The 18,597-nt window shown below is 39.3% G+C and overlaps 3 protein-coding genes across 3 annotated transcripts in view; 2 read left to right on the top strand and 1 right to left on the bottom strand.

The window, feature by feature from the left end:
• Positions 1 to 290: 290 nt before the first annotated feature.
• Positions 291 to 10,316, bottom strand: si:ch73-261i21.5 (zona pellucida-like domain-containing protein 1). Its single transcript, XM_061056051.1, has 11 exons — positions 10,177 to 10,316; positions 8,109 to 8,212; positions 6,580 to 6,806; positions 6,314 to 6,498; positions 5,422 to 5,494; positions 5,191 to 5,288; positions 4,911 to 4,991; positions 3,715 to 3,880; positions 3,419 to 3,536; positions 3,290 to 3,310; positions 291 to 741 (listed from the first exon to the last, which is right to left on the bottom strand). Exons 2-11 carry the CDS (start codon positions 8,200 to 8,202, stop codon positions 590 to 592), a joined length of 1,215 nt encoding a protein of 404 aa, XP_060912034.1. The 5' UTR covers positions 8,203 to 8,212; positions 10,177 to 10,316; the 3' UTR covers positions 291 to 589.
• Positions 9,565 to 18,597, top strand: part of LOC132988581 (cytotoxic and regulatory T-cell molecule) — a 21,130-nt gene continuing 12,097 nt past the window's right edge. The window contains exons 1-2 of the mRNA XM_061056049.1: positions 9,565 to 9,691; positions 10,282 to 10,411. Of these exons, the coding sequence (XP_060912032.1) occupies positions 10,405 to 10,411 (7 nt within the window). The 5' untranslated portion in view covers positions 9,565 to 9,691; positions 10,282 to 10,404. The remainder of the gene's footprint in view (positions 9,692 to 10,281; positions 10,412 to 18,597) is intronic.
• On the top strand, positions 15,197 to 16,050 carry LOC132988583 (histone H2A). Its single transcript, XM_061056053.1, has one exon. The coding sequence runs from the start codon at positions 15,308 to 15,310 to the stop codon at positions 15,692 to 15,694; it is 387 nt and encodes a 128-aa protein (XP_060912036.1). The 5' UTR covers positions 15,197 to 15,307; the 3' UTR covers positions 15,695 to 16,050.

Here is an 18,597-nt window from a genome sequence, read left to right as displayed (position 1 = left end):
GTAAAGTGAGCATCAGAAGTTACTAATCACATTCATACAAATTCATAATCCACCAAATTGGGGTTAAGTGTCTTACCCAAGGACACGTTGGACGTGTGGCTGCAGGAGCTGGGGCTCGAACCCCCAACCTTCTGGTTAAGAGACGACCAAAGATACCAACTGAACCACAACCCCTAATCTCATTATGCTTCAACAACTCAGAGGTCTAAAAAATGTGACAATGTTTGCTTTATTGGAAGGAATAAGCAACAACCTTAAAAATTACCACCAATAACAACTTAGCATTTTTTTCAAACACCTTTATTGGCCATAGAAAACTTGATATAAAACATTAAAGTTTAAATAAAAAAGCTTAATAAAGTAACTCAGCCTGGAGCATGGATAGTTCTGAGTTCAAGTGTTTGGTTGCTGCAGGTTGACAGGAACTAGCATGAATTACATGCCAGCCCTCAGGCCTCATGCCAGAGAGCTCTTTTACCCAGGAGATGCTCTTCATGTCTGGTGTTACATCACTGAACATTAAAGCCTACTTTTCTTATGAGTGAGTAATCCTTACATTATATTTTTTAAGTTTTTCCCCCAGCTTTTTTCACCCTTGCAGGATGCTCTTGTTGAAACTGAAGTTGGAGTTGTACATTTGGTATCCAATGAAAGCCACCAATGTAAGACAGATGGCTCCAACAATGCCCGCAACCACAGAAACAGCCACCATCGTACTGTTCAGGTGAGCCTGCTGAGCACCTGTAGGGAGGAAGAAGACACCATAGTAAGCCCATTATAGTTTAGATAAATGTACAGTTTATATCCTGATGAGCATAATGGAAGCTGTACAACATATTTATGTCTTTAACTGTCAAGCCAATTGGTTTCCCTACATTATTTTATTCGTCTTACAGTACCAAGAGATCCTTCTCTCTATTTGTGTTTGGCAGATTATCAAGTTCTGGGGCCATATTCACAAAGCATCCGAGTACAAAGAGTTGCTCTTAAGTGACAAAATTCTTAAAAATTTATAAGAATCATCGACAGAATTTCCTCAAGAAGAGTATTCTCAGAGTGTTTGTGAATACAAGGCTTTGTTGTTCGAGACGGAGAAAATCTTGTCTAAGCTTACTGTATGTCCATCCACTTTTTTCTACTTTCACATATTTGGGGATTTTAAGGATTTCTAGGCACTAAAAGGTTGACATTACTACAATGTATTTCTTATAGGTGCAGTTTATGCTTGATGTCCACCAAAATACATGTTTTTGACAACTTAACACAGAGGAGCCACAGTACAGCAACTCAAACAAATAGTGACGCAAACAAACAAGGCAGCAGCATTTTTCTCTGTGACTTCATATTTACTGATACACACGTGTGACTATTTTTGTTGAACCAAAATGGCATTTAGCCTAATAGTGGACCTAATAGGGATCCTTGGTTTTTGCATTTGCCACTGGAGGTTGCCAGTGCCTTATCCTTACCTAATACTTAGATAGGTTTAGGCCCTTAAACAGCTTAGCTAGAGGTGGGACAACTCCATAGGTTGGGTTGAAATATTAAATTGTTGCCAGTTATTGGTACACAAACATTAATCTCATGGTTTGAAGTGCTGTGTTTGTTGTATTTGCTCTGGTAGCTAATCTTTATGGCTGTATTGAAAGCTGTTTCAATGTCTTTTGGGGCATAAATAATAATAATTTAAAAAACAAAATGCTAAGTGGCCCACAGAGCAGTGCCATCGGCCTATGTCTAGCTACAGTTGTCTGGCAAAATCCTGTCTCCTCCCTTCCACCCTTTGACCTCTCCTGCTCAATATCATGAAAGAGTGAGGATAAAGAAAAGTAGGGAATAAAGTCCAAAGAAAGTCCAGACTGTCGTAGTCATGGCCTGACGCTGAATCAATAAGCTAACGATAGCCTAGCTAAGCAGGGAGTGACTCAGGTCTGTATGGTAGCATGTTAGCATGCATACAAGGCAGTTACATTACAAGGCTAAGGGTTTTCTTTATAAAGGTGTTTGAAAAAACTGTTTCATAGGTTAAAGCTGTAGCTCTTGTGCGTTACAATATAAATATAATGTAGGGAAGGTTGTAAAGTAGGCTTATAATACCACACTGAGAAAGTACTTTTTACTAGTTTATTGATTTTTACAGCTGCATATACTGTATGTTTATGTGTCGCCTAGCGGTTTATCAAATTTAAAATAAATTCTTATTTTCAAGCCCACCAACCCTTAACATAGGCTACACCTCATCAAATATTAACATACACTCTGTCAGTCACGCTCTTTGCTTACAAATTCCTATACCTATTCTATACTCAGAATTTATCTCAAACATTGGCTGCAAACTAAAGAATAGCCTAGCCTTTGTGTGTGACGACAAACTGAAAACAAAGACCACCCACTTATTTGGAGAAATCAATTCAAGGTGAGACTCTAATGTGATGTCTGGTGTAGATTCATTTTAGCCTCGCTTGCTTTAACCTTAAAGTCCTACAAAATGTACAGTACACTGGCTGCTGAAGTGTAGTGGAGTATTAAACATAAAGCTCCATCCATTCAAATGTACTTAGGCTACTCAAGTTAAGTTTTTAAATGAAAATGTGTAATATAATACAAATGGTAAATGGACATGAGCTTGTTTAGCACTTTCTAGTCTTCTGTTCTGACTACTCAAAAGCTCTTACAACGCAGGTCACAGCTACACATCCACACACTGATCAATCATCCATCAGTATTACTGAAGCAGCGGGAGCAATTTGGGGTGAAGTGTCTTGACTGGACACATCAGCAACTGGGGATCGAATCCCAGACCTTTTGGTTGAGAGACAAAGGACTCTACAGCCGCTACACTATTAAGATACTTCTCAAGATTAACTTGATTTTATACATATAATGTATTTCAAGTAGGCCTATATAAATAATGAAATATAATAAATTCTGGCCTATAGCAGGATTTTTATACTTTTTTTTTCTTCTTTTTTTTTTTTTACAAACTTCCAGTTGGATATTGGATATTTAACCACTAAAGAGTTAGTAATGAGAGAGTGAATACACCAGTTCATGTGTCTATGTCAGGTAATGGTAATGGTAAGGGGAATAACATAGTAGTTGTATTAAAGAGGTCACAAGGATTGTTTATAGGTGTGTTGTACTCAATTGGTCGCGTGGGGCCGATTTGAGCCAATAATGCCACAGTCCAGTCCTGTGTACATACAACCAGTTTTATCATTTGATATTGTTCTCCAATCTTGTCTTTTATTGAATACAGGAATGAAGTCATGCTGGCAGTGAAACATACCTCCAGGAGCCACCAGATTCCCTGTGGAGAAACAGAGACAGATATGATTCAGCAAAAGTGTAACTGTGTTGTGATCACAGCAGTATCTCTGAATTCTTAGATGCCTAAATAGACCGTTCACGTTCTCACCTTGGTCCGTGCGGATGGTGATGGGGCCTGAGCTGATGGTGGCCATGTCGCTCACAGTGGTGCCCTGGTTGTTGCTGGCACCCCGGCGTCTCCTTGAGTTGGTGCTGGACGAGCAGTTCTGCAGGGGAAATGTTTAATCACCATTTTGGTTTGCACAATTTTTCCAGGCAAAAGTAAAGGCAAGGAGTTAACCAATAACAATGCTTTATTAAGAAAATTAAAGAAAGCAGGAATTATAAAATCTAAAAATACTAAAGTTTAGCCTTTGTGGTGTAACAAGCGGGAGGCAGACTGACCTTGAGGCTTGGGCAGATGTCATTCACACACAGCCTGGTGGCACAGTGGACATAGTAGGTGGAGAAGATTGCCTCGCTTTGAGTGAAGCGGAAAGCCTCGAAGGAGAAACGTGCTTCCTGCTGCGCCCCGTTGATTCCCATCACTGTCTGGGTATCCTGGTTACAGCTTGGGGGACAGTTTTCTTTTAGCCATCAGTTGTACAAACATTCTGATTGGCAGACAGAAAAACATGAATTTTTGACCCCTTTTTTTCAAATAGTATAGCTCATCCAACCCTATAGTGCTGTGATTGTGATTGCATTGAGAGCATGTTCATATCTGCTATAAAAATTGGCATTTAATATGGGAGCTAATATGGATTCCTTGGTTTTTGTATCCTCAAGTGGACACTGGAGCCATATATATGTGTGTACTGTTAGTATGGGGGTGTGTTTGTGTGGGTATCATATATAGGCATTGGGGTGGGGTTTGTAACTGTTTAAGTGCATGCTGACAAACCATGAAACTTTTTATAACTGTCAACAAAATGTAACACAGATTAGCTCTTTCTGTAAGCATGCTCACCATACATTTTTATCATACTGTATATGCTACGTATTTTATATTCAATTTCACAGGCATTGACAATTAGTGTTACTGTGGTGCAGTGCATTAATTGTTCTTCAGTTCTCCATGTATACTGCATCTGTCCCTGCCAAATCAACCAGAGGGGAAAAAAACAACTGCAGGTTTTTCACACTTTTGCGTTTTCCACTGTAGGTTGTCACTTGTGTTGGACTGTTGGTGCCTTATCCTTACCAACTATACTAATGTTAACCACACACCTGGATAGGTTTAGGCTCTTAAACAGCTTAGTTAGAGGCAGGACAATTTCATAGGTTAGAATATTTCAAATATTAGGTTCAGATATTAAATTGTTGCCAGTTGGTTTCAGTTGGTACAAAAACATTAATCTCATGGTTTGAAGTCGTGTGTTTGTTGTATTTGCTCTGGTAGCTAATAATAGCTAACAATACAAAAGACTGTAGGAGACTACGTGGAACTTTATTGGGATAAAATGAAGTGTTCTCAGGGCTCTGTTTAATTTCTTGTGGATGAAAATAGATCAACACTTGGGCTTGCTCTATTATGTTAAATAAGGAAGACAGTGATATATAGCTTAATGCTGAGTCCTCTCTGAGGGCTGCTGACTCACCCAACAAAGAGATCGTGAAATGTGGTGTTGACAGGGAAAGGTGAGGCTGTGGCATAACATCGGTCCAGGAGCACATTAAATCTGTAAGAGGAGTTTTGGTAACAGCACAGATCAGTACAGTTGGTAAGGGTCTTCTTAAAAAATACCTCATTGGATTAGAAACACCAGGTACTGGTCAACAAAATGTCAGTATGTTCTTACTAAAAAATACTTGTAACATTTCAAGTAACTGAAAGAATTGTAAGCAGCGTTGCTCAGACCCATGTGAAGTGTGAAGTACCTATTAGTGAGGTTTGATGCCTTCACTTCCACAAAGATCCTGGTCTTCAGCTCCAGGCCTCCTTGAGGGACCTGCAGTGTCCTGGAGTACTTTTCATCCTGAAGGCCAAGTCAGGAAAGGATTTTGTTTAGACTGATTGGGGCAGATCTTTCTGACATAATGCGTTATGTATCACTTTAAACATACTCGTCCCGAGGGGCTGCAGGGGGTGGGATACCTCACTAAACTTACCGAGTACAGTCGCATGCTCAGTGTGCTGATGAAACTCCCGTTATTGTCTTTGACTGCCAGGTTGACTGCAGACCTGTTGGACAGAAAAAACTGTTCTTTAAGCAGCTGTAATTCATTCAGGGAAAAACCCCAAGTCAACAACAACCAGGTCATCATCCATCTAATACATGATACACAGGTGAGTATTACACACCTCCTTCGGCAACACTCATGACCTGACTAACCCAGATAAATATGTGAAGCAGCATGTTCAAGTCACCTTCTGAGAAATAACAAAACTAGGTGACAACAGAAATGATGGTTCGGCTACAGGATTAGGTCTGCTTTGAACTGTTTGGGTTTACCAGTCTGTTGGCCTTCTTCTTAATACAAACTGGAAAGACAAAACTCAAAGTTTCCTTTAAAGGCTTAATATGTGATTTTTTGATCCAGCAGATGTCGCCCTCCAGCATGAAACCAAAACAACTTGCGCTGCATTGTTGTGTTAGCATGCTAATGCTAGTGATCTTTATTCTGCTCGTATCTTCACACTGCATGTAAATTTACCTGAAATGAGCGTGATCTAGAAACACAGTTAAGCAGTGAGTACAGTATGTTCTTCTTCTTTTCTCTAGTCCCTCAATTAAACAACTTTTATACACGAGGGGAGGAGTCAGCCGGCCGTCCGGGCGATGTAAACAAACTGAAGATAGGACTCTGAAAACTCTGAAAACATCACAGACAGTGGGACTCGGGTGTTACACCCATTGTAGACAGTCATGACTCACAGAGTTATTTTCAGAGGATATACTATACTACAGTATGTGCTCTTTACGTTTATCTTAAGATAATCAGTCTAATCAATCTTGGAATAGCACACATGATTATTTTCTTAACAGTGAATGTGTCTTACACGCTCATCTGAGTGTTGTTGACCAGGTACTGCAGCGGGTAGTGGCAGGAGAACTGGTACATCACCTCCTGGTGGTAGGTGATGGCCCCTGTGCTGGGGTCCTTAGAGCACACCATACCAGAGATATTGATGTATTGGACGTTGGAGAAGTCGGCAAAAACTCCAGTTCCCGCCTCCTGAGTGACCTGTGAGGAAAGGGTTAGTTAATCAAGAATGTGTGGTGTGAATGGATCTGCTGCTGCTGAGTGTTCTGAGGTTTAACGTACTGTGAGCTTGCTGGAGCAGGCTGTGATGCCCTCCTCTGTGATGGAGAAGTTGAATTTGACCACAGGAGGGTCTGCAGTCCAGTCAGCGTTCCCTTTACACTGGTGTTTAGAGTGCTCGGAGTTGAGGGACAGCAGAGACTCGTTGTATCCGTTGAAATAGACGGGACACAGGAGGATCTGGAGGTCCACCGTCTGAGAGCCACAGAGGACCTCCATGTCTGAGTTAGCTGAGTAATCACATCACAATCAGGTTAGGATGTTGAACATGTTGACAGATTACTCTAACCCTGACTTCTTAAAGGGACAGGCCACCATTTAAACACAAGTTATATTGTCATGACTTTGAAGCCTGTGAAAACAATTGTACAGTGTTTTTAATGTTGCTCGAAAGTTAAAATCTTCAGAGAAAAGTTGTCATTAGCCTTAAATTTATGGTTATCATCAAAAGACAAAGAAAGTTTTGATGCAGTTTTAACTGTTAGCTACTGATCATGAAAAATGATGGACTCAATGAATCTGTACATCTTATTGTCTTTGTAGCATCCATGTAGTTACTACGGTACAATTTAACAAATAATGAAGACACATGCTCAGTTGAGTCATCTTTCATTTGGAAGGTCGGGGGTTCGATCTCCAGCTCCTGCAGCCACATGTCCGATGTGTCCTTGGGCAAGACACTAAACCACAAGTTGCTTCTTCTGCTTTGTCGGTGACATATGAATGTGTATGAATGAGATTATTTACTTCTGATGGTCACTTTACATAACAGCCTCTACCATCAGTGTGTGAATGTGTAGGTGTGACCTACTGTGTAAAAGCACTTTGAGTAGTCAGAAGACTAGAAAATGCTTTTCCAGCTCAAGTCCATGTACCATTTACATAAGTTGTAAGAAGGACTTTTCAACTCAGGAAATGGGACCATCAGTCATTTTTGAATCTTTGTTTAGAACTGTATTTCATTTTTTTTTTTTTATCATTAATATTTGTGTTTACATTTTTCACTTTGTCCCCATGTGATGCTTTAGGCTGGGTATACACTGCACGATTGTATAAATGTCGTAGTGGAATGTCATCTCTCACTGTACGATTGAATTTTTGAAGACGCATAACAAAAGCTCATGATTTATATGCTCCTACTGTACAGACCAATTGTCAAATATGACCTGAGCACCCACACTGTACAACTTAAATTTTGAAGAAGCATTGACAATTAAGTTTAGTTCCTTTGAGAACCCCGAACAGGCAAAGTTGAAGTCAGCTGTGTATTTCAGTCTACAAACACTGCCAAAAACGCTCTGGCTGTCTCACATGAACACACACTCAGCATCACCAAAAAACACAAACTAATGCTAAATCATAAAAAATATTGCCATCATTTTATGTCCTGCAGCCGGCGCAAACTGACTTCATGCCTGTGTCGGTGAGATCTAATGAAACTGCTTTATTATGTGTTCAGGAGTGCAGATGTGAAAACAGCTTTTATGTGTAAACGTCTTATGTGAATATTTTCTGTGCAAAAGTTGTCTGACCTGGACTTCTGAATGTAGAGTGTCCAATGCAGGCATTTTGACCCTGGGCGATAAGTAGAGTAGCAAGTTGATATGTCAGAAGCACCAGCCACATTGTCCTCTTACTGCGGAAAAAAAAACATCAGAGGAGCTCAGGATCACCACTCCAGCAGATCAGGTTAAAGAACTCAAAACAACCATTCTGATTCTGTCACAAATACTGACACAACAACGTAAACATACTCCATCAATAAGATACATTTATTGATTTATTTTGTGAATTGTAGGTTTATTTACTTTATCAGGTCTAAGATGACTTTTTCAATAAAACTATTAGAGAAGTCAAGACTTATTTTTTAATTGTAATAATACATGTTACTGTATCCTTTAACTATTTATAACCTTAATCTAAAATATGAAATGTAAACTCAAGACTCCACCTGCAGGAAAGGGCCCAGTTCCTTCTCAAATGTGCTGACTTATGAGTATTAACTGGAATGAGATTGATATTTACAAATATTCATGAAAGTAATACTTTAGTAGTAAACTTTTAAACAGTGAAGAAATGTAAAAACACCCTTTTACAAACACGTAATGAATCAATTTAAAGTCATCTTAAATCAGTACCAAGAGCTATGAAGATTTCATATCTGTCTTATCAGCATTGTTTAATAACTATGAAAATCATTTAAAAATAGTAGTCTCAAAGCTGTGAGTAAGATTAGGTTTGTTTTGATCTAAAAAGTCTGGATCATCCTCCTTATCCCTGAAGAGGGATGGATTCAGATTGGAAGACAGGGAAACCTTGACTTCAACATTTTTACAATGTACATTTTGAAGTCATTTTTTGAAATATATTTTGCACTAAGATGTTCTTTTGCTTCAGTGACAAAGTAGATAATATGCAAATGAGGGTTGTAAAACATAAAATTATAGTTCTTCATCACACATTTTCACCAAAAAGCATCATTACCAAACATTTAATATCTCATTTAAAGAGCTGTGAGGATTTTTCAGTTTGTCTTGATTTTGGCGCCCCCTGTGGAAGTCCCCTTTCAGGCATTAGAGTCTTTAAAGCAATAATCTTTTTTTAGGTATGTTATCCAACAGAAGATTGTGTTATTAGCCACCAGGCCAACTTTCAGTAATGGAAAAACTGCTCAGTATATAAAGTTAAGTTTTCAAACTCATGACTAATGAAGCAGTAATCTCTGCTCTGGGATGCTGTGGGAAAAACTGCTGAGACCTGACAATGGATTGTTCATTTGGCTGCATTATTGGACCTGTCCAGCTCTACATGTTTGAGCCATCAGAGCCAGAATCAGAACCTGAGGGTCTAACCAACCACATTTATGCAAGTTAGCTTAGCAATTTGTAATGTTAGCCTATTATTGAGTATTTTTTTAAAGGTACATTTTCTGTCTTTTTATGCCTTTATTCAGAAACAGGACAGTGGATCGAGTCAGAGATCGGGGGAGGGAGAGTAGAGAAGAACCAAAGGTCAGGTTTGAACCAAGGCCGCCCGCCTTCTAGGACTCAGGCCTCTGTGCATGGGACTAACCACAAGGCACCCCTGTTATTGAGTAATATGAATACAAATCGAGGTACCCCAGTGCATTATCGAGAATATCCTGAATGTAACTGTGATGAAAACGTTCTAATGGTCTTAAAACAATAATTCAACTGAACAGAACTTGTATATTTTGTTGGGAGACCGATTTCTGACTTTAGAATTAACTTTATAGAAATGATCAATTTAGTCACTGATGGTTTGCTTTTGTAGGTCATATAGAGGCTTCAGCATTCAATTCAGTCTGTTTTCTAACCAGTTAAAAACCCCTCACAGGAGATTTGAATTTGATGAACGACAGATCATCAAAGAATTAAAACCGTTTTCAAGTGGCAATAACTGTCAACAATGAACACTTTTGTTGGCTAGTTGTGTAAAAAGTAAAATTCCAATCAAAGTTAACAAACTGCTCCAAACCAGAAGCTCCTAATGGGATTAATACAAAAGCTTAAATAATTAAACTGAAATGAGAAGTTGCAGATAAAAGATTAAAAACATCTTATTAGGGTTGTATCTTACCTTGTGTGGATGACAAGTTGCCACACCTCTTTGCCTTAGTATGTCTTTACTACGTCTGCTCTCACCTTCATCACCCTCAGTCCTTTATAGTGACCTCCTTTCCAGCCAACAGGAAGCCCCCCTGAAAGAAGAAGAAGAGTATAGAGCCACACCAGCCGGCTGGATCATCTGACAGAGGCAGAACAATGGCTGAACCTTTATGTGGTGTGCTCCGTCTGCAGGAACAATATGTCCAGTAGGTATAAATCTAACTTGTCATATGAGCGATGACTTCAGCTGCCTGACATTTTAATGTAACCTCACTACACATGGATTCGTTATAGAACAGCACTGCAAAAAACTCAAATCCAAGAAACTGTATTGGTCTAATTTCTTGATTAAAATATCTCATTACACTCATTTTTAACCCACATGTGACACTGACATGTCCAGATAAAAATATAATTTCAGGATAAAAAAACACAAGAACTATGGCCTGCATTACCAATAATCAATAAAATAATCTGACAATGGGGCAATCAAACATTTTGAGAGAGAGAAAAAATAAATTTACTATCTAAATTAGTTAGTACATCTCATTTCAGGTACATTTTAAATGAACCCACTGGCAGATCTTTTTACATATTCTGACCAATACAGGCCTGAGGTTTTGATTTTTATATCTGGAAACAAGAGTTTTATATGGACTTGTTGTCAGGTGAATGTGGTTTAAAATAAGTGCAAAGACCAAAACACTGGCTTAGATTTGAGTTATTTTTGGTAAGAAAATATAGGAAAAAAATACCTCTTTACAAAGGGGCAATGCTGCTCTTATTTAATTTATTTTTTCTGTTGATTATTGCTTGGACTAAAAGTTAAAAAGTTAAAAACTAAAGTTGTTGTTTTTTCTAAACACCAAAAATACAATAAAAAATATTTTTTCCCAAAAATGTATTGCAAGTACAACAAACAGATCAAATCCACAGAAACCTTTTAAATCCCTTAAGCCAACCTCCCCTGAATCATTACATAACAATAACATAAAGACCGGCTTTATTAGACATTTTTATGTAAGAGCATCAAAAAAGGGGAAAGTTAGGATTCACTGACGAGCCGTCTTTTTGGTCACATCCCCCCACTTGTGCCAGGGGCTATCCCTCTTTGTTAAGAAATTAGGTCTCCAACGAAAGGCACACCCTGTCAAACAAAACCTGGACAACTGTCACCTGACCTCGAATCCCCCCACATGCCCTCCAAAAAACCCTGAGACCTCGTTCTAACAATGGGTCTGAGATGAGCTTACACACAGCTTAGCATTAAGGAGGTGTCCTGTCTGTCATTTTCCCATTCAGCAGCCCTGAGTGCACCTGAGTGGGTAAGATATGGGATCTACTATATCTTAATCCTGCATGTGAAAACTTGAGCGTAAAATATATTTGATATATTCATATCATGTAAAATCATCCTTCAAAAACGTTTTCATTCAGATCTGGAGCCATCATGGGGATTTAACTGCTAAAAACTCATTGACAGATCTGTGTGTTTGTGCAATAGTTTATCCATTTACAGACAGTTGCATTAGTTCCTCGCAGATTATATGACTGCATTGACACGCTCACAAAGGATTTGAGCTTGAACTTTCTCCAGTGTGTCTCAATTCATTTCAAATATGTTTTATTTGCATGGGAAACATGCCAATGCCATGGGAAGAATGACAATTAAACACAAAACAAACCCTTTCCCCCTAGTGGTCACTAACTGTGTTAGCTGTTTTCTACTAAATGCATGAGTTTCAATGCAATTGTTTCACATCACCTCAAGCAGCAGCAAGCTCTGGTGTAGAAAAATGAGACCAATGCTGAAGTGGACTCTTAAGGCTCTTGACTATGTAAAACCTGGATGTGGTCTAAAGCGACTCACCCAATGGTTTCTGAGGCGGACTTTTGAAGGCACATGCATGGCAGTCGTCGTATTATAAATGCTGACAATATGTGATGTTAAAGAAATTAACTTTTCAGACCAAATCAATCTTTTGAACCCGGCTGAAAACATGTTTATTTCTGCTGTTCAAAATTGATTTTTTAATATGGGGGGTGTATGGGATTTCAAGGCAGCCTTAAGTAAATGGTTAATGGAAAATGGACTCAAGCTTGTAATGTTTAGCGCTTTTCTCGTCCTCTAACTACATACAGGTTTCACTTACTTATTCACTCCACATTCACACACTGATGGTAGAGGCTGCTGAGTAAAGAGTCCATCAGTATTAACTCATCCATTCATACACATTCACACACTGATGGTAGAGGCTGCTGAGTAAAGAGTCCATCAGTATTAACTCATCCATTCATACACATTCACACACTGATGGTAGAGGCTGCTGAGTAAAGAGTCCATCAGTATTAACTCATCCATTCATACACATTCACACACTGATGGTAGAGGCTGCTGTGTAAAGAGTCCATCAGTATTAACTCATCCATTCATACACATTCACACACTAAAACAGGAGGTTGCCACTGGCTGCAAACGTCTCAAAAGACACTTACACAGCCACTTGAAATGTTGATTTCTATTTACAAGTACAATAACAGAATCTAAAAAACAGCTGTGCAGGATTGCTGGTTCATACAGTAAATGCACACACACACACACACACACACACACACACACACACACACACACACAATGTTCCTCTTTACAGTAAATATATATGCAGATAGATCGATGATAACTTAAGATGAAAATAGAAAAAAAAAACATAGAATGTAAGGCTGTAGATGATCAGTGCAGAAATACATATATCTCTCTTTTTCTCGCTCTCTCTTTCTCTTTCTATCTCTCTTTCTCTCTGTCTCTCTCCCTCTCTCTTTTTCTCTCTCTCTCTATGTATATATCTCTCTCTATGTCTATCTCTCTCTCTCTCTCTCTCTCTCTCTCTCTTTCTCTCCCTCTCTCCCCCTCTCTCTCTCTCTCTCTCTATCTCTCTCTATCTCTCTCTATATATATTTATAAATCTCTCTCTCTATCTCTCTCTCTATATATATTTATAAATCTCTCTATCTCTCTCTATCTCTCTCTATATATATATTTATAAATCTCTCTCTCTCTCTATCTCTCTCTATCTCTCTCTCTCTATATATTTATAAATCTCTCTCTCTATCTCTCTCCCCCCCCCCCCCCCCTTTCTCTGGTTTCTGTTACCATCACTTCAGGGCACAACCTTGATTCCATTTAATTCCTGATTGAAGCTGCTCCTTTCATTGAAGGTAACATGATCTGCATGACAACACCAGGATATAACACTTTACAAAAAGGCTTCCATGTACTCATTCTGCACATGCTCAGTAACACCCTCTCCCATCTAGATATTCAAGTATTGAAAAAAAACAACTTGTACCGGAAGTTATTTTTTAAACACTTTTTATTTTATTAACATACTGCCCCAAACTTTATTATAAATAGTCCAAATTAAAGAAACTGACTTACAGTTAACTTTAGCTCACTTAAATGACAGAGAGTAAGTTATTTTAAACATTGATACTGGCAATCTTACTTGATTTTCACAGTCGGTTCATCTCCAGTAGCCATGGTCACAAAAAGTTGCAATCATCACCAACATATATATTTTTAAAGTAATACATGCATTTATTTACACAATACTTCTTTATTTACACATGTGTTTATTAACCAAATATGTTAAAATACTCAATTCAACAGCAGTTTATAACATTTGCACATAAACTTGAAGTATAGGCTTATATTCACATACAGTCAAAATCTTTATTTTATTACACTTATTATACTTTGACAATATTGCTTTTCACATCTCATCAGATTGAAATCATGTCTATTAGTGGGGTTTCAAAGACATTTACAGAAACACCAGATATTCCTTCATACTAAGCAGAGGCCCAGTGAGTGAAGTTAATGAGTGATTTTAAAAGTTATTATTGGTGTGTACGAACATGCACCCTTTCCCCCATGCATGTTCACTCCAAATTTCAGATTTTATGCCACAATGCATTCCCTGACAGTCCCATAAGTTTAAGGACAAACATCAAATGGACTACACTGTTAACACTGATATTTAATTACAGCTTTAATCTCATCATGATTCAACTGTGACAATACCTGCTGGTCATTTTCCAAGGTGCATAAAACTCTATGGCGCAAAGCGAATGAGGTGTGCTCAGTTTAAGAGCAGTTAGACTTACATTCGTTCACTTTATTTAATGATTTTATAAACGTTTTATAGCTTAGACAAAACAGAAACAACGTCTTAAAACAAACTAGCAGGCTACAGTTTTGATGAATGTCAATACATTGAACGATTAAGGCCCGGGTTCATTCTCTCCCACAGTGGCAAAGGTGCACAATCACAAACGAGTAAACAGCCGACACAGTGAATCATGTTGGCGGTGATTTTGGTGACAGACTTTCTGGTGTCGAGCCTGTGTCCGCCTCTATTTAGAACTGGTGTACTTGGTCACGGACTTGGTGCCCTCGGACACGGCGTGCTTGGCCAGCTTCCCGGGCCCAGCAGGCGGTCTGGACCTCCCTGGACGTGATGGTGGAGCGCTTGTTGTAGTGAGCCAGACGGGACGCTTCTCTCAAATATATCGTTGGCAAAAGAATTCATGATACCCCATGGCCTTGGAGGAGATTCCCGTGTCTGGATGCACCTGCTTCTGCACTTTATACACATAAATAGCACAGCTTTCTTTCCCCTTTCTTTTGTGTTTTGATCACAGCCTTTATTGGAGCCCTTCTTGGGCACAGGGGCAGACTCTGCAGGGTCAGGCATTTTCTCTTTCTCTTAACTGTCTGTGAATATATAATATATTTACAGTCTATTGTGAGTGATAGGAAGGGACACAGCGCTGGATACCACCTCCTCTTCTGTCCTGTATTTATAACATGACTGTGCAAATGAGCCTGTGCCGTTCCCTCTTTGTGATTGGAGCATAGTGCACCGGCGGACAGTCATTACAAGAAGACGCGTTGCGCCATTGGCTCGTCCGTTTCAGTTTCACCCCACCAATCCGGAGAGACTGTGCGGTTTATATGCGTTTAGTATTACGTAAAGGGTAAAGCGTTTTCTCCTAGTGTGTATCAGACAACAATCTCGACCTACTCCTTTTTTTTAACAATCATGTCTGGCAGAGGAAAAACCGGAGGTAAAGCCCGAGCAAAGGCCAAATCCCGGTCCTCCCGTGCCGGCCTCCAGTTCCCGGTGGGCCGTGTCCACAGACTACTGCGCAAGGGGAACTATGCGGAGCGCGTCGGCGCGGGGGCACCTGTGTATCTGGCGGCCGTGCTGGAGTATCTGACTGCTGAGATCCTGGAGTTGGCAGGCAACGCAGCCAGGGACAACAAGAAGACCCGGATCATCCCCCGCCACCTCCAGCTGGCTGTGCGCAACGACGAGGAGCTCAACAAGCTGCTGGGCGGAGTGACGATCGCTCAGGGAGGCGTGCTACCCAACATCCAGGCTGTCCTCCTCCCAAAGAAGACGGAGAAACCGACCAAGAGCAAGTAAAAGACTCCCCAACGGTCCCCGGGGCCACTTCCATATCAGTGTGTGATTTTTGGATAAATAACCTCTCACATAGGAGGACGGTGTTTGCTGTTGTTGTTCCTACAATGAAAACAGACACTGGCCTCTCATCGGAACTATTCATAGACTGCACTGTGATGTTGTTGGCTCTGGAAAATGGAGGCGCTTTCTGAAGGCTGGGATGGTGAAGGCCGTGGATAAAACATGTTCTCAGTATGGACCAATTTTTCAATCGAAGAGGTTGTATTAGTTTTCACAGTGCTGCTACAAAACGTGCAAAATGTTCCATTGTTGTGTTGTTTTCTGTCATGTTGTTCAATAAATGTCCTGTAGCCCTCTTTTTGGCACAGTAACATTCACTCTCTCTTTCTGATGTTGACATCCGGGGACTTTGTGGGTGAACAAATGGCATGGAGGCTCATGACAGGCTGCAGCTTTAACATTTAGAGAAGCAGTGATCCTCCATGGTTCACTTTCAGCTACATTCACTGTGTTCAAAAGAAACTGATGATTTTATCTCTTGATCAATACTTGTCTCGTTTTGGGTCATGATGGTCGTTTGTCAACAAAGTGATCATCTTTATTCTCTGCTTCAGCTGATAGATTACTGAAATATGTTAGAGCAAATACTATGCTAAATAGTTGACTGATGTTGGTCTAAAAAGTCTATTTTTAGTAACGTTTTACAGAAAGGCAGAGCTTCGATTGGTGCATGAATGAATGCAGGGTTTATTATGAATTCCTTTTGATCATCATTAACAAATGAATAAGTCTCAATGACTTCCAGGCCACATTATGATGCTCACCATAAAATAATAACACACAGGGACTTCATGAACATTCAAATCAATCATGTAAATATATTAATGCAGCATGATCATTTGATGAAGGATCTCACATATTTAATTCAAAACAAACGTCACCAGGGATGTGATACTTCCAAACGTTTACTGGAATTTGATATTCAGTCTTGAAATGTTAATCTGCATAACTTAACGTAACTAAAAAATAACCTTTGTCAGTGAGATTTGCGACTGCCTATGATCCTGGTTGGTTGTCACTTTATTTATGATTCTTACATCTTTTACGATGGTCATTCCTAAAGCATGAGGTCCTTACAGTGAAATGGGTATCCATTTCATTCTTGTAATTTTTTATCAGCAGCCAGTTATTAACGTCAAAGGCACTGATTAAAATCTTTTACTTGTAAAGAAGTTATTTTGCTGCTTTTGTCCTTTGCCGATCATCCCTGCTTCATGTTTCTGTGAGAACAGATGATCTGCTTTCACAGAAGCTGAGCATACTTATCAGTCTGAATTTACTCTAGTCTCAGTCACGGTGAAGTAATCCCATTATGTCATAGTGATCATTTGTGAAAGGAGAACATGACTGTCTACAATGGGTGTAACACCCGAGTCCCACTGTCTGTGATGTTTTCAGAGTTTTCAGAGTCCTATCTTCACTTTGTTTACATCGCCCGGACGGCCGGCTGACTCCTCCCCTCGTGTATAAAAGTTGTTTAATTGAGGGACTAGAGAAAAGAAGAAGAACATACTGTACTCACTGATTAACAACACAACAATGCAGCGAGAGTTGTTTTGGTTTCATGCTGGTGCTCAAGGGCGACATCTGCTGGATCAAAAAATCACATATAAAGCCTTTAAATCTGCACGAGTCATGTATCATGAAGCACTGCTTTAGATAGTATGATGTGCTGCTTTGAGGGAATTAATCTCAAACACATTATTCTACCTTTCATCTTGTACATTATGTAAAGGCTCAGTACTGTAAGTATAAAATACTTCATATCATGGTTTGAAAACTCCCAACATCTTTCACCTCTAAATTCATCTTGCTAATTCTAGGCTGTTTATATGAAACTTAAGTGTGAGTGTCAGGGGTGTCAGCAGGATTTCTGGGCGCCATGAAGGACAACCTCCAGCACATTCCCAACCCTGTGACAAGAACCTCACCTCCAGTAAACAGAAGACCCATTACAAGCTTTGAATCAGGATCACATCTGCATCCATATCTGCATTTTAGAATGATAAAATCTCTATTTTTAATGATCAATGCTAAAAGGAACTCAAGCTTTTGAAAAAAAATGCAGCCAAACTCCTGCAAACATGAAATGTTTATGGTACCTAAACTTTGGCAACATATTTGTGCAATTTAGACAGTGAACAGGAGTTTGCCTGCAACTGTTGGTCATTAAAAACAACAGTTATGTCATAACTTCAGCTATGAAACAAATCAAAACAAAAACTACTGGACATAATAATTTCAAGCCCAATATTCCCCTATTACTATGCCTATTGTGTGTGTGTGTGTGTGTGTGTGTGTGTGTGTGTGTGTTTGCATGTGTGTGTGTGAGTGTGTTCACTTCATAAGTAAAAACCCAAGCGCCAACCTCGGGTGTTGAAAAATGAAGCCAATGCAGAGTGCAGTTCCTTCAGTGTCCACTTGAGGCTGGCGGGAAAAGACCCAGAAGTCAAATACACAACCTTTCAAACGTGCCCATTTTTACAGCAGAAATAAACAAGTTTACAGCCTGCTACAAAAACTATATTTGTCGGAACAGTTAATGTCATGGGAGGGGGTTACTGGCATCGATGGGCTTCAAAAGTCCGCTTCAGAAACCAACGGGTGACATCACTGAGACAACATCTGTGTTTTATGATCAAGCCTGAATCATCACAAACAACATATTTTAGTCATCATTTATGAAATGTTCACTCTAAATATACAAACTTAACAAATTATTGAAACTAGTCAGTTTGATATTAAATCTAATATTTGGTTGCACCACAGAGATAAAAAAAAAAAAAAGGTTTTAGCCGAGTAGCCGCTGAATAATAACAACACTATAAGATATGATTGCAGAA

This window comes from Labrus mixtus, chromosome 14, assembly GCF_963584025.1.
Source record: "Labrus mixtus chromosome 14, fLabMix1.1, whole genome shotgun sequence".
In the NCBI taxonomy this organism is placed as follows: Eukaryota; Metazoa; Chordata; class Actinopteri; order Labriformes; family Labridae; genus Labrus; species Labrus mixtus.
Note: the sequence above shows the minus strand (reverse complement) of the source record. Positions and strands in the feature narration are given on the sequence as shown.